Below are 16,149 nucleotides of genomic sequence, written 5' to 3'. Positions count from 1 at the left end.
GTAATTCTGAAATTACTAAGTTTTAGCTTCCTAGGCTTTGTAGAGGACAACTTTATACAGTGCCCTGTTTTTCATTTGTTTATATGTAGGGCAGAATATTTAATATAGAATTATTTTATGTTCAGTGTAGGAAATGTTATTTGATTACAGATAGATTTGATGACGTCTATATCTATATAGTTTATATGTAGTAATTCCTAAAGCATAAAAGCCATAGTAAAGCCATAAAATGCTATAGTAGCTAGTAAGTATACTGGATACTCACCCATGTTCTTGTCCAGTATCACATTACAATTATTTCTTTCTCAATCAAAGTAAATGACATTTTATTGTGGCTGGAACGGAGGCTGAACAAAGTGCAATAGGAAATAGCTACAGCTGCAAACAACTTCCAAGGGTTTCCGGTAACATTTGATAGCTGCAAAGGAAGGAAATGAAGGGCCAGTCACTTTACAATGGCAGGAATTCATTTAAAAAAAATAAGTTTACCTATTTGTAGTCTTTTTTTCCCAAAGATATGCAAATCCATTATTAATAAGAATCTACATATTTTTCTTACCTGTTTCTCCTACTTATTTTTTACTTTATAGTGAAGTCTGTTATCCTAAAAGTCTGAAAGAAGTCAAATTTTGTTCAGTGCCTTTTCTACACATGTCAAAATGATGATATGCTTTCTTCCTAAAATCTGTTAGCCTTGAATCCTTTTGATAATTTTTTTAAGAGGTATTCTATTTTATTAGCATGTTGTTGAATATAATTTGCTAAAGTTATTCTAAGGGCCAGTATTTTAAGATTTTGCATCTAAGTGTCTAAGTGCAATTAGCCTTTTTTTGTCAACATGATGTTAACCTTACAAAACGGGTTGAGTCTCTTCCCATTTCTATCTCTGCTGTATCTGACATTTATAGGAATGATGAAGGCAATTCCCAATAGATTGCATTTGGCTTTTGATCTTGTGTTTATCTTCGGTTTTAATACCATCAGTTTTCAACAAGAAACCATAAGATAGAATTAAAACCAAAAGAGAAGTCTAGAGATTTCAGGGTGCAGGTCCCTGCTCAGCCACTACTTGTGTGACTTTAGACTCATCATTTGATTCATTTTATTAGGGTTTTCTGTGGGACTCTGAAAGTATGAACTAAATGAGCTCTGAGCTCTTTTCCAGCCTAGACACTCTATGAATAGAATTCCATTTTTGGCTCCAAGCCTAATCCTGCCGGCACCAGCATTTCAGTGACAAACAATAGCTGCTCAGATGGCCCCAGCTGCCAGAAGAGCTCTAGACAGGCTGTAGTTAAATGCAGTCTTAGAACTGCACCTAAATAAAGGCAGCGCAATATTGCCGAGTATCTCTGAGCTCATGGCCTAAAGCTCCAAGGGGGTGGATGTCGAGTGATAACTGTAGGAAAAATTGAACGTTTCACTTGGCTTATAAAGCAGCCTGTGTTTTTAGAATGAGGCTCTGGAGGTAGCAGTGCCCAGCCTCCCTGCCCATCTTTGCATGTCTGCTTTGCTGTTTCGGTGTGGGTGCTGGTCTTACCTATGCTGAGGTGGGGATCCAGCCCTGGCTCAGGTTCTTGAGGGCCGGGACCACCCCACGTTCATTTATTGTAGCCACCATACAACCAAGCACCATCCTGAGTATGCGGTTGCTGCTCAGTATTCACTTTTTGGTTAACTAATACACATTTTAAAAATAAGTGAAATTGATACAATTTCCATTTCACCTGTTTGGAACAGAAGATTTAAAAAGTTTGAACAGGAAAAAGGCATCCCTGGCTTAGTTTCTGTCCCTCCTCCTTCCTGCCATGTCCTCTATCCACCCACTGTATAGTCCTCAAGACTTCATCTGTGATCTTTGTAAATTGCAGTAAACAGCCTTGTTCTGAGAACATTTTCACTTATTATTAAAGCTGGTTGTGTACAGATCTTGTAGACTAGAATGTCCCGTGGAAACGTGTGACAGAGTGACAATCATGTGCTGCATGGAATTCTACAGGTACTGTCTCCTGCTTCCCCATCTCGCTGTACTTTGCTTGCTTTAATATTTTATTTTAAAACGTAGAATGATTACCAATTGTATTGTGTCCTTTATTTTCCACAGATTTGATTAGTCTCTGTAGTTTTTGTTAGCTTAACTAAAAGCGTGTTATATTTCAGTTGTGTACCATGGAAATGAAAAAAAAATCAGGCACTAAAAGTTTAAAATACATATCTCATAAAATTCTAAAACACTTAACTTTTAACCCCTCATATCTTTTACACTTATTTTGTAGAGTTTATGTTAATTCTTTCTGATAGTAGGCATATTTTACTTTTCTTTCTTAGCCTGTCTATAAGAGGAATGAGAGGGCATTATGACCAAATAGAAAGGATAGTTTGGCAAATGTAGGTAGGGCGAGCACAGGTGAATTTTTTCTGACTAAAGAAAATATTTTATTGGGTAAAGTATTTTTTAAACTTTTTTTTTTTAATCTCACTGTACCCTGAGGCTTGTGTTGCTTGTTAAATGAACTCTAAAAAACAAATGGTTTCGGTTTATTCAGAATAAAAGGGCCTTTTCTATCTTGGTCCTCAATTAAACAACTTTGTAATGGAGGCTTTGTATTTTATAAGTGTTAAGCTAGTATTTATAATTATTGTTAATGAGGTTACTGAAAAATATTTAGGCAATTCTTGTTTCATTATTATGGAGAATGAAAGACTACGTATGACATAATAATATATTCAGTGATATAATTGATGTACAATTTGTGACATAATTTATATATTAATTTTAAAAAAGAATAAGACAGCTCATTTATGGTTCTCAGCCAGGGGTGTTCAGGAAGTCCCCCCAGAACTGAGGCAGCCTGCTTCACCTTCCTTTTGAGGGAAAGTATACAATTAATTTGAATTATTTGGAACATTTGGTACTTTCCTACCTGAAATTATCTTTGTGCCTGAGACTTTTTTTTTAATCTTCTGCCTTCTGTTCTGTATAGAATGATACCCTATAAAGTCATAACACATTTCAAATGAAGACAATAATAAAATATAGAAAACAATATAAGTGATTATCTTTAGATTATAGAATTGTTTGCCATTCTTACCTAATTCTTTACTTTCGTTTGATATTCAAATAAAAAAGATACTAAATTTCTAAGGCTACAGTAACAAATTGCCATAAACCAGGTGGCTTAAAACAACAGAAATTTATTCTCTCATACTTCTAGAGTCCAGAAGTCTGAAATCAAGGTGTTGGCAGGGCCACGTTCCCTCTGAAGTCTCCAGGGGAAGATCCTCCCTAGCCTCTTCCAGCTTCTGGTCGCTCGTGGCATTTTCTGGCTGTGGCAGCATCACTCCAGTCTCTTTCCCCATCTTCACTTGGCCCTCGTTCCTGTATCTGTGTATTTCAAATCTTTTCCTGCTGTTCTCCTAAGAGGACACTTACTGAATTTAGGACCCACTGTAAATTCAAACTGCAGTAGTTAATTACATCTTTCAAGACTGTTTTTTCTAAATAATATCATAGTCACAGGTTTTAGATTGGACTAGTTTTGGGGGGTGAGACCACATTCAACATAGTACAAAAAGAAAATATGCTGTTAAATTATAATCAATACGACCATTTAGATTGTTATTTCTTTTTATGTTGGAAAGACTATGTTTCATTTAACTTAGTTTTAGCAGGATTTAATCATTTGGGTCAGTAGTTGCAGATTTGTCAGGAAGATTCTAGAAGCCGTTTTAGGCTTTAATAAGTAACATAAGAACAGTTGGAATCTTGACGTAGGCTATCTGGCCTGCAGAGTTAGTTATGATCCTTAAACACTGTTTATCTCTTAAGTCCATAGTCCTATATATTTCTCTATATCTCAAATGGTGTTTGGAGATACTTTGTTCCTAAATATGACCAGTAGTGATAATTACAGTGACTAAAAAGAATTCTGTGTTTAGGAAACTATTTGAATAAGAGGGCATGGATTTTTTTTTTTTCTTCCAACTTTGTTGGTTCAAGGCGATTAGCATGGGGTGGATCACCAAATCTATGAGACTGTATAAGGTGAGACTTCACGAATGGAAATCCTGATTTGGGGGAGGGAAGGAAGTGAGTTCAACCCATCATTTCTTATGCTTCTATGCATACCTCTGGTTGCAATGGGCTAGAGCAAAAACGAGACTTAAAAACATTTTCTTTGGGAAGAATGCAACTATGATTTTAACTCTACTGCTAACTCTGACATTCAGGAATTAATTTAATATTCCTGAATCTCATTTCCTTGTTTTCAAAGTGCAGGATTTAGGTAAGATTTTAAAAGACTCTCTGGCTCTAGCAAACTTAGTTTTTATAGTAAGAGGACATATTACAATGTATGATACATTCATTAAAATTTTGCTTCAGAAACAGAAAAAAATGTAAAAGATATGCCACTGTAATATTTCTAAGAAATTTTAAGTATTCATATACATGGCCAAATATTTGAGGGTTTAAAAAAATCATTCATTTTAGACTTTCCAACCTAAGATTAGTTTCCAACCAATAAACATTTCTATATCCTTTCACTCTGACCTTTAAAATATTTTAATGTTGAAATTCCTTTAAATAATATACTTGTCAAAAGTAAAACATTACTACAATAAAGGTATGTATAAAGTAAAATGTAATAGTGCCCTCTTCTCTTTTCCCTTCATCCTTTGGCACATTTCCCAAGAGTAGACATGGCTAATAATTTGGGGTTTAGCCATTTATAAAGGTGTGAGCACATTCTACATATATGTTGCCATTTTGGTTTTTATAATACTCTTTGTGTAAAAGTCGCTTGAGCGGTGTTAAATTTTACAGTCTTCTTACTGGGATATTACAGTTGTTTTATTGTAATTGTTGCTGGTTCTTAAAGCATATTAAATGTCCTAGTAGCAACACCTGCTAAAGTAGGAGTTGACAGTAGAAAAGTAGAAATCAAATTTCCAGATCATAGTAGTAATAACATTGAAGAAATTACCCTGTCCACTCTGAAGATGCCTAAGATTATAAATACTCCTTGTCACTAAATGGGCCACAATTAAAGTTCTTCTACTCAACAAAGAGTGGAATACATATTAAAGTGTTTCCAGAAAATCAGTGGGGAAAACAGTTGAAAATAGAAAATAGTATAGCTAGAGTACATACCTGTAGTCAAGGGTTAGTCATAATAGTGCTGTGATTAATAAACATTGTGAAAAAGATGGAGAGTCCTGAGGCGACACCTGCAAAAGAAACCACAATTGATGGAGAGAACATTCTAGTCCTAGAGTAATGTGAGAGGCTCATAACTCACCGAATAATTCTATTGTGTAATTGTACATATTAAATATATAACTATGATCTATACATTTATAGTTATTTATGTGAGTTCTCTGAGATCAGGCAGACTTATGGTCAGATCTCAACTCTGCCATTTCCTGGCATTGTGACCTCTCAAAAGCCTCAAATATCTTTAAAATGAAGTTAGTATATTAGTAGCTGCCATTTGGGGTTGCTGTGGTTATTCATTGAGAATGGTGGACATAAAATGCTTAGCCCAGAGCCTGGTCCTTGGAAGCACACAATTAGTGTTGCCTAAAAAGTGAACTATGAGAAAATGGTTTAATACTCATCCCTCGTTTTTCGATATAAGGGCTGTTTCCTTAAATGAATTGTATGTCTTTGAGGACAAGGGCCTTGTCTTACTTAGGCCTTTATATGTGTGGCTCAGAGTGAACTATTTGGGGGAGATATTCTGAAAATAAGTTAAATAGTTTAATACAGACTGAACAAAGTGGGCGACTTTGAGATAGTAAGCTTATCACGTCACTACTCCTTATGAACATATATTTCATCAGTTAATTTTTAGGCATTAGCAAGTGATCATCAGAGGCAAAAAATATAAATTGGTAGATAATGATTTTTCAAAAGTCATAAACACAAAGACCTTGATTTCTAGATGTGAGGATGAAGCCGTAAACTAACATACCAAATTTCTTTATGGCCAGCTGCGCCAGGTGAGGTGGAGGCAAGAAAGAGGGAACATAATGGAGCAGTGTCAGTACAGTCAAAATCCTAGACCTTTTTTCTTTTTTCACTATTTAGATTTAAGACATGTACAGAATTTGGATTTTGATAAATAAATTTGATATTACCGCTTCAGATTTTAACCACAGAAAAAGATTTTGAATATTGTAAATGTTACAGTTCTTTGATATGAGTAATTTGAAAGTGGAGATCACAAAGGAGCATAGATGATTTGTGACTATTTAAATTTTTGAATTTTAAAAATCCAGTCTTTAGTCCCACATGCCACAGTTTAAGTGCTTAGTGACCACATTCTGGGGACCGTCATATTGGACAGTGCGACCATAGATCATTTCCATCATCACAGAAAGGTCTGCCAAATAGTGCTTGTTTAGAACACATGTTGCTGTGGTTCATGCATTATCGCAAATAAGCAAAAGAATAAAAGAGCCAAAGTAATTGTAGGAGTTAGAGGATATTTTCACCTTCCTCTACTTATTCTCAAGTAGAATAATTGGAAAATAGTTCAAAGTAAATTTCCTGCCAAGCAAGATGAACAAATGACCATCAGTATTTTTCCTCTAGAACCATGACTTTCTTTTTCAGTTTAGTTCTTAGAAAACTCCTACTATAGATCACAAGTACTTCTCTCATTGTAGTTGGAATTTCATCAAATTCAAAAATCCTTCCCCCACCCCCACTTCTCTAGCTGCCATTGAGTTGCATCTGCAGTGCTGGTGTTTCAGACCCATTTTTACAGACCCAAACCTTCAGTCCCTCCTAGCTTTTCTTATTCATTACGTGGCCTTCAGACTCTGATGCTCTAGGTTTATTGAACTCTCAGCTTACAACCTTGCTAAATGATGTTGAGTAAGCAACTTAATCTCTCTGAGCCTGAAAAATTATTAATTAATTTATTATGGTATAGATATTGTCCTATATATACATATGGATTAAGTGAGATAATGTATTTAAAGCTTATAGCATAAGAACTTAGCATTTAGTAAGCCAGTAACCATTAGAGATGAGGTTATTTGATTTATTAGTTAGCTTTTGCTTTGTAGCAAACCATTCCAAAACACAGTAGTTTAAAACAACCACCATAACTTATTTAGGAATTTTGCTGGACAGTTCTAGCCTTGTCCAGGCTTTCCGGATCTCTCTTGCAATGATGGTCACTTGGCTGGTGGGCTTCAGGCTGGCTGGTCCTGGATGGCTTCATTTGCATATTGGTTGGTTGGTTGGCTGGCTGCTAGAGTAACAGGGTTGACTAGACTACTTGTGTCTCATCACCCAACCAAGTTCTAACTTACTTGGAATATAAAGCCCTCAGCAACAGCCCTTGCTTTTCGCCCTCGTATTCTATATGTACCCTATACTCTATCTTATTGTTTCTTGAATGTAGTCTTTGCTTTCTACCCTTCATCCTTGTCTTTTAAAGACTCTGATATCAAGGCTCCGTCTTAATCATCTCTACATTGAGTGGACAGCACAAGTAATTGAATAAATACATAAAGGTAGCTCCACCTATGCGGACTATCTCACTATTTTTGCCTACTAATGCTCTAATACTCACTTTTATGTGCATTCTACTTTGTGAAGTCTGTTTGATCCCTTGAATTTTGAGACGTTTGGGGATGGTTTTTAGTATTGCTTATAAAAAATGTCAGAGTAAAATTTTCCTTTGAATCATTACAGTTAATCTGCCATTCTCTCTTAAATGAACTCTTCTCTAAATGTCTAAAGTGGCATAGAAAAGCTGAAATTTTTTTTAATGATATTCATAAAACACAGGAAAGTTTGGTTTCTTAGTTTTATATACATTTATGTGGTAAATTTGAACTGCTAATTGGTGAAAAGATATGGTATGTACTCTCTCAGCCCACCTACATTTATAATACTATTGGTCTACAGAATAGGGTGTTTTTCTAGGCCAAGTAAAGAAAGTTTTGTCTTATTTCTATTTTTAATTTAATGATGCTCTGCAGAAAGATAAAACACAGAGTTACAAAAGGCACTACTTATGTATGCATTTTCTTGCTTTCACCCACTCTATTTTATTTTCTAACTTGCTTTTTTGGACCTGTTAAATGAGTAATGATTAACTATTGCTCATTTATTTTCTTTGAATTTTATATAAGTCACAGTTCAGAATTTATGGAACATTGAAATGCCATAATGCAATAAATTATGTAATATGGTATGGGGAGGGGAAAATAAGTAATAGAGAAACTCTCATTTGGGCCTTAGGAAAACTAAATTCTAATCCTGGCTCTGATAACAACTGACTGGTAACCTTGGAACAATTTAACTTCACTTTGACTCAGATACCTGAGCATTTTCCTCCCCAGTTTGGAAATAGTATGCTGTTCCTATTAAATGTATATCCTTCTCAGATTCAGTAATAAACGTTACAGATGAGCACAGTGTTTAAAATGGATATTTAATACCTACAAGGTTAGTAACATGTACCAGATATATATAGAAAAGGTATACTCTGGATTCAATTTTGAAATAGGTGTTTTATCACGTAGACAAGAGTGGAGGATTAGTAGGATAACAGAGTTGAAAATAAGTGTGAAATGCATAATGAATTCTACAGCTAAATTGATGTGGCTAGCATGTGGGAGATTCAAATAGCATTTCTATGATGTTGAGCTTCCAGTGTGATTGATTGCTGTAAGGTAAAGTGTACCCCCAAAGAACACCCACAGTTTGCCTAGTATTTTCCTGCTTCATTCAGAAATTTTGTTTTCAGGGTTCATTTTGTATGAAAATTCCACCAGAAGCACGAACTTCCCCCTTCTCTTAGTGTTCCACCTCCAGAGGATACACATGCACAGCCTCTCCCTGGTGATGGCATTAGGGAAAGGCAAGCACTGTGACACTGATAGGATTCCTTTAGGTAGGAGTGCCGTGAATCGAGAAGGAAAGGGCTCTTCGTCAGTCTGAAATATCTTACATGTTTATGAAGTATCTTACATGGAATTTAACTGTCAGTAGCCACATGAGGCTAATGGCTACTGTATGGGTGAGCTCAGTTCTTGATCTTTGTCTTCCTTCATGTATATGGTCACTCATTATATCCACTCTCTGTTAGCATGCTAAACAGTCTCCTCTTCATAAAAGGTATACCTTTCCTAGTCTACTTCCCGCCTTCCTGGCTCCCACTTTTCTACAGTACTTGGAGAAGGGACTTCCTCTTTATCATTCTCTGCCCCTGGCTTCCGGGATACATGATTCTCTTCCAGCTATTGCTTCATAAGCTGCTTCATAGTTTTCTAAACATTCATGTCCCTTACTTTAATAAGATTGGCCCACCATTTTCTTTATTTTTTTGTAGGCCCACCATTCTTTTTGTTCTTCCTGTTCTCTTCTATGCTTGTGATATAACCCAAATCTGTCTGCCTGGGACTACTTCCCTGCATTGCCCAGCTGTGCCTCTGTGTGTCTGCTGGACACCACCATCACCTAGCTCAAATGCTATAAATTTCTATCATTATTTCTAAGTTTAATGTAGTTTATGTGTGTATTCTCTTATTGAATACATATTTTAAATTTTGCTCTTTATAGTTTTAAGAAATTCATGTGTTCATACAAGTGTTTTTTGAGAGGCATAGCAGTGTAGCCAAGATATACATGAAAGACAAAGTCTCTGTCCTCATAGGCCTTGCAGTATACAAAAGAAGACTTTTAAATGAGCGACTGTAATAAATAAATGAGTAAGTGAGTGAGTGAATGAGTGACCGACCATAGTACCATTGAGTGATGTTAAGATGGAGGAAATAGAAGAGCTTGGAAAACCCATCTGTGGGACCCCTGGCAGGCCTGTCAGGGAAGACTTCAATAGTGATGTTTAAGCTGAAAGGTGAAAGAGTGGACAGGAGTAGCTAGGCTAGAATGAATAAGAAAGGAATATTAGAATTCACTGCGTTTGAATGGAATTAAGCTTCCATTTGAGTTAACAGAGGAGAGTTAATTTGGAACGAATAGAAAATGCAAGTAATTCCAAGGAGAGGTCAGGTCGACTGTCCTCGAATTGGTAGCATGGATGTAGGTACATCTGAATTAGCAGTTTGGCGTGCTGTAAGTAAACTGCGAAGTGGGGAATTTTCTTTGCTCATGGATATTTGTATATTTGCTAGGGAAAGTTATTTGCTAATGGATATTTGTGCAGTGAATGATTATGCTCTACAGAAGAAGAATACTATTTTGCTGTGAACATGGCAAGCTGTTGTCCCTTGTGAAGTTACCATTGATAACTTTTTGATGGGCACATTAGGACAATTAGATGGGCCTAATCACAGTGATTTTCTGTCATTCTTGAACTACGTAAAACCACAATCCGAAGGGGGTGGTAAACTTTTGATAGGAAAAAAAATTAACTTTAAAAAGGTTTTTAAGTAATGAAAATTGAGCTTGTGTGCTAAAGCAACATTTTCTCACTATTAAGCATTGTGAAGCATTTTCGTTTTACCTCTCTTAATATATAAGTATGGTTTGGGAAAAACCCTAGATTCTAGCTTACAATAATAGTCTTTTGTTGTTCTTATTAAAAAGAGCACCGCTGCATTGAAGTGTGGGGAAGATAATGTTGATTTAAATTCTTAGTGACTAAGAAAAAAACTTCAAATTAAATGAAAACAAACCTTTCATTTACAAATTTAGAGAAACATTTTGGATAGCCTTTAATTGGTAGTTGTGTGAAATTGGTTAGGAGAATAAGAGAAAATCCATCAGACTGACTGATAAAAGCTTTTCCTAAATGTAAATTTTCTGAAGCATTTCTCTGTTGAAAAACCACAGAGAGCCGGGCAGGAGGAAGGTTAGCCCTGGTTGTCTTGCCACGTGAGGCTTTACCTGAGCTACTCAGTGTGCACCTGTCCGTTATTAACACAGGCTGTAGAATATATTTTAGTGGTTGGTGAATTTTGTTTGTATTTTTTTTTGTGAAGTACAAGCATATAGTTAATATATTTTGATGGTCTTCTAGGTTCCAGCATATGTTAACATTTTAGCAGACAGTTATTAAAGTTCTAGAGATAGAAACTAGATATTCTCGTTTGATAGAAAAATCAAAGAAATAAGAGGTTTCTTTGAGGATCATTTATTTTCTTCTTTTATTGGAAATTAAATGATTGTTATTTGATCAGCAGTACCTGGAAAATTACATTACTTGTAACAATTCTTCATTTTTTGAGAGTAGACGATTCAAAGGTAATAAAGCATAGTTAACATTATATTTTCCAATGGTCCTTTTTAATAGAGTTATAGAAGTTATTTCTGTCAATTCCTAATCATCTCTGCAGCAGTTAAAGGAAATATGGATGAGATTGAAATCGTGAATAACTTCACTTTCGAAATATCTTTTCTGACAAAATGGAGAAACTATTAAGCAAAAATTGTAACTGATTTGAGTTTCACTTTCTTGATTCTTCTGTCATTTATCTAATGTGTTTAAGAGTTATTAAAATTAATAAGAAAGTATAAAGTATATTGTTTGTAAATAAAATAATTAACTGTCCCTGTATTAATCATTTATTTTTCCTTGGGAATAAATTAGAGATTTGCTTACACTTTTATACTCTGTGGTAATGTGAGGTTACGGTTTATTTTGTGAGAATTAACGAGCTGTTATCATTTTACAGGTCTTATCACAACTACATCAAGGAAACTAGACCGAGAGCAGCAAGACGAACACATATTAGAAGTAAGCGTTTCTTTGTTTTTAATTATTTTTTAAATGTTATAATTATAAATACCATGGGAAAGAGCAATCTTGTTCACATTAACCAGTATTCATAGCTGTTACTATTTTCTTATATTAGCTTCTGGTCATTAATGAAAAGGAAAATAAAGGAAACATTGTGAGTATACTTTGTGTCCCTTTACACCCCTTTTTATCTCCAGAACACAAGACAGCTGTCTTAAGTTCCATTTTGATTTTTATACTTTATACATGCACACACACGCACAAGCAAACAAAACTGAAAACAATTATTTGAATTTCATTTTCATTTGCAGAAGTGATGTTTTTCTCTATGCCTTCTACCTATTTTTCCTCAGTATTATACTTTTGAGATATATTTATGTTAATAGATCTAATTCAACTTTTAAACTATAGTTAGCTTGTTTCCAGTTCTTTTTGCTCTTAAACCAGTTGTATTGTTTATGCATTTTAAACTGAATTATATAAAGTTTGTGCTCTATAAAAATTTCTAAAATAAAAGGAGATTGAAGTCTGATGCACTATTCTCCTTTGATAAAGGGTCTCACAGTCACGATGTAGTTAAGCTGCCTTCTTAGCCCTTGACAGAATAAACACAGCCATCGTTTACTGTTTGCCTCGAGGCAGGAAAGGGATAGGAGTAACTTGTGGGGGAGGAAGGCAGAGTGTAACGTGCGAGCGTTGGGCCTGACAAGATTGCTGGTATCCTTGCCTGCATACCAGGAAGCAGCCAGGAGAGAAGGAGAGGGGAACTGAGCAGAAAAAGCTAATGTTTCTCTGTCACACATTAAAAGCCAGTGTTGAGTATTAGAGCTGGACTTGGAAAAGACCAAGTACTTTTCTTTAATTGTGAATTAATCTGTATAATTCTTCCAAACTCTTCAGTATGGGTAATTGAGAAAATTCAAACTGTGAATTTTTTTTCCCCCAGTGGAAGACAGGGGTTTTTATTTAAATCATTCTGCACTGCTCTTTTAAGGGTTTTTCAATAAACCATGATTGTTGTTAAAGTCTTCTCATATTATTGCTGTTTATAATGGTGCCTGCTTAATTTCATTTTACCTTAGTTAAAATTTTCTAACTTTGTCAGTATTTTGTTTTTATAGCTATATACATACACATATACACGCACAGACACAAATATTCTGTCTAGAAAGGGGGTTTCATAGCCACAGTTACAATTAGTCATTTCTTCGTGTGTTACATCTAAGTGTTTCGTCATAGGTGATATAATTCCCTTGAATTTAATTTTTTTTCATCATGGAGCAGAGTTTTCAGTTTTCCTTCAGTCACTACTATGATTGACAGAAGGAGAATATGGTTCCTGAAAAAAATAAACAGATGGCAAAATATTCAGAGCAACAGATTGCACACTGGCATCTTCCTTCAGTCTCCTCTTCCTAGTTAGAATTGCACATACACCCAATTAATTGTGTGGCACTTCAGAGCCCTCCTTTCTCAATAAGTGTTAAAGGCTGGATGAGAGCAAGTATGAGATACTTTGAAGATAATATTAAGAGATGGGAAATAAGATATCGTAATGTTTGTTTATATATCTTGTACTTTCTTTATAATCTTTTTGTGGTGTGGTATATTTTGAGAGCCAGTGCCAGCATTGATTTGTCTACCTTTAAAAAGTAGTTTTGTTAAAATCACATATTAAAACGGTGTTACTGGCTACTGGTTATTGAATCCAAGCTTAAACAACATGATGGTGAATACTATAAAGCATAGTACTTGGTGGTATTTCTCTTTAATTTTTCTTTTTTTCCAAATACATGAAAACTGATCAGAAGATTTTAACTTTGAGAGGTTAGAATTAAAATAGTAATTTTTATTTTGTTTCATTTTGAGAGTTTGGGAAGGTAAATCATGTACTTTAAGTAAAGCAACTACTTTACTTAAATACTCTGTACAGGTGCCATCAGGATACATTCACACTAGCAAGCTTCAAAAAGAAAGTAGTTCCATGGAAAACTTCAATCTACTTTAGTTTTTAGTGTTTCAGTAATTAATTTAAGAGGATGTGGGTGAGGGAGAATAACAGTTTCTAAGGTCGTTACTTTTAATGTACACACTGAAGTAAAATTAACATTTGATTTAATGGAGGGTAAAATTGTTTCCTATGCATTAGAATAGAATCGTGCTCCAGTGCATCCTCAAATATCCCTGATTTTTATTCCTCAACTGATTACATGAATAATTTACTTAGAATAACAGTTATTTTACATTTCTTTTACTGAGAATATTATTTCATAAATTGGTCTTATATGTCAGTGTTTACATCTGTGTAAGAGCCAAACAAAATAAAATGATGATTACGAGTATTAAAAGACATGCTACTTAACGTATATTTTAAATTGACGATTTAGTTTATTTTGTTGATAAAGCTTAAAAATGAGTTTTCTGGTGTATTAGGTGGAGTTTTTATTTTTAAGTATGTATAGCGTATATGACTTTTAAGAGGACTCTTTAGATATTTAAATTTTCATGTATCTCTTTCTTGGCTTAAAAACGTTAAATTTTTTATAGCTTAACATTTTGGTGACATTCACATTACAGTAATGGTAATGAGAGGAAGAGAGGGCCTGGTAAGGAGAGGGCTGAGACTCACAGCCAGTTCTTTCTTAGCCCTTCTCCTCTCCCTGAGTTTCTGTCTGAAAATGGGAGAGGTTGTCTTTCCTCTTCACAGGGCTGTTCAGGGGGAGAAAGATGGTATGTGTCACGGTGCTGTGAGAACTGTAGAGGTTAGGAAGAAGGCATTCACTTTTTATATTGCACATTTAAAAAACATTTGTCGATCTATTATCTTTAAAAAACAGGTTACCGTTACGGACAATGGTAGTCCCCCCAAATCGACCGTTGCGAGAATAATTGTTAAAATCCTGGATGAAAATGACAACAAACCTCAGTTCCTGCAAAAGTTCTACAAAATCAGACTTCCAGAGCGAGAAAAACCAGAACGAGAAAGAAACGCCAAGCGTGAGCCTATATATCGGGTTATAGCTACAGACAAAGATGAAGGTCCCAACGCAGAAATCTCCTACAGCATTGAAGATGGAAATGAGCATGGCAAATTTTTTATTGAGCCAAAAACGGGACTGGTTTCATCCAAGAAGTTTTCTGGAGCTGGAGAATATGATATTCTTTCAGTGAGTTAAGATCTAATCTTTGAATTTCTTATATACTTTTATTATTGTATTCTTATCTCTCTTCTCTTCTAACTTTATCTCTATTCAGTAAATGGCCTCGGTATTCGTGACCCAACAGCAGAGGAGTATGGGTTTGTTTTTTTCTTTTCAACTGTCACTTCAGTCATTTATGTTGAGTATAGCATGAGGAGGTTGCTCTTTTTATCAAGCATTAAGCATGGAATATACAAATATAGATGTTAAATGTTTGAAAGTGGCTCAGTTTAGGACCAAACCAGTCCATGCTTCAGTTATGGGATGTAACTTATAATTTGTCATCTTCTCCCCTCTGCCCATGCTTTATAGATTAAGGCAGTTGATAATGGTCGACCCCAAAAGTCATCAACCACTCGACTCCATATTGAATGGATCTCCAAACCCAAACCATCCCTGGAGCCAATTGCCTTTGAAGAATCATTTTTCACCTTTACTGTCATGGAAAGTGATCCAGTTGCTCACATGATTGGCGTGATATCTGTTGAGCCTCCTGGCACACCTCTTTGGTTTGATATCATTGGTAAGCCTGGCTCGTAGTTTTCATTGGCCTTATATATGTTGCACCGAGGCCCTGTTTATGGTTGTGATTTTCGTGCACATCTCAGAATTTAAAATTGGGAGTAAGACCTATAAGTGGAGAATTTGTTTTAAATTGCAGCAGTTTGATTGCAAAATTTATCACATTATCCAGTATATATTAAACTTGTTTAAAATAGGTGCTTTATATGTACCATCTCATTAATTTAAAAGTAAAGGTTTTGAAAAATACACCAAAGAGTTATAGAGAATTCTAAACATTTTGGTATAAAAGTACAGCTTCTTAATTTTACCTTCTTGATACATAACATATGGCACATTTCTATTTTTAGTGAGTATGATTTGAATGTTTAAAATAACTATGCCTTCGTGATTGTCACACATCAGTATTTTAAAGGGAATAAATAAGTTTATAAATTTTAATTTTATAACTTAAAAATGATAGTGCCATCCATGGCTTTTAAAGTTTTATTTACCTCATTTTCAGTAAGAAGCAGGGTTCACTAGATTAAATCACTCTGTGATAAAAATTACATGCCTAAGCCAGTTTTTTAAATCATTTAATTTGGCTTAGACATAAAATGTAATACCATATTCCAATATACTTAAAAAAATTCCCATTAGACTTTGACATTTTAGGTTTTTTTCAATTCTATTTATTTACAGTACTTGTAAGGATATTG

The 16,149-nt window shown here is 34.8% G+C and overlaps 1 protein-coding gene across 6 annotated transcripts in view; it reads left to right on the top strand.

Annotated features, from left to right (window-relative positions):
* Positions 1–16,149, top strand: part of FAT1 (FAT atypical cadherin 1) — a 126,188-nt gene that overhangs the window by 65,948 nt on the left and 44,091 nt on the right. For all 6 annotated transcript variants that reach the window (XM_039839243.1, XM_039839241.1, XM_039839242.1 and 3 more), the window contains exons 4-6: positions 11,662–11,723; positions 14,564–14,893; positions 15,239–15,449. In XM_039839243.1, coding sequence (XP_039695177.1) covers positions 11,662–11,723; positions 14,564–14,893; positions 15,239–15,449 — 603 coding nt within the window. The remainder of the gene's footprint in view (positions 1–11,661; positions 11,724–14,563; positions 14,894–15,238; positions 15,450–16,149) is intronic.

Source organism: Pteropus medius, unplaced genomic scaffold (assembly GCF_902729225.1).
Source record: "Pteropus medius unplaced genomic scaffold, Ma_sr-lr_union100, whole genome shotgun sequence".
Taxonomy (NCBI): domain Eukaryota; kingdom Metazoa; phylum Chordata; class Mammalia; order Chiroptera; family Pteropodidae; genus Pteropus; species Pteropus medius.
Note: the sequence above shows the minus strand (reverse complement) of the source record. Positions and strands in the feature narration are given on the sequence as shown.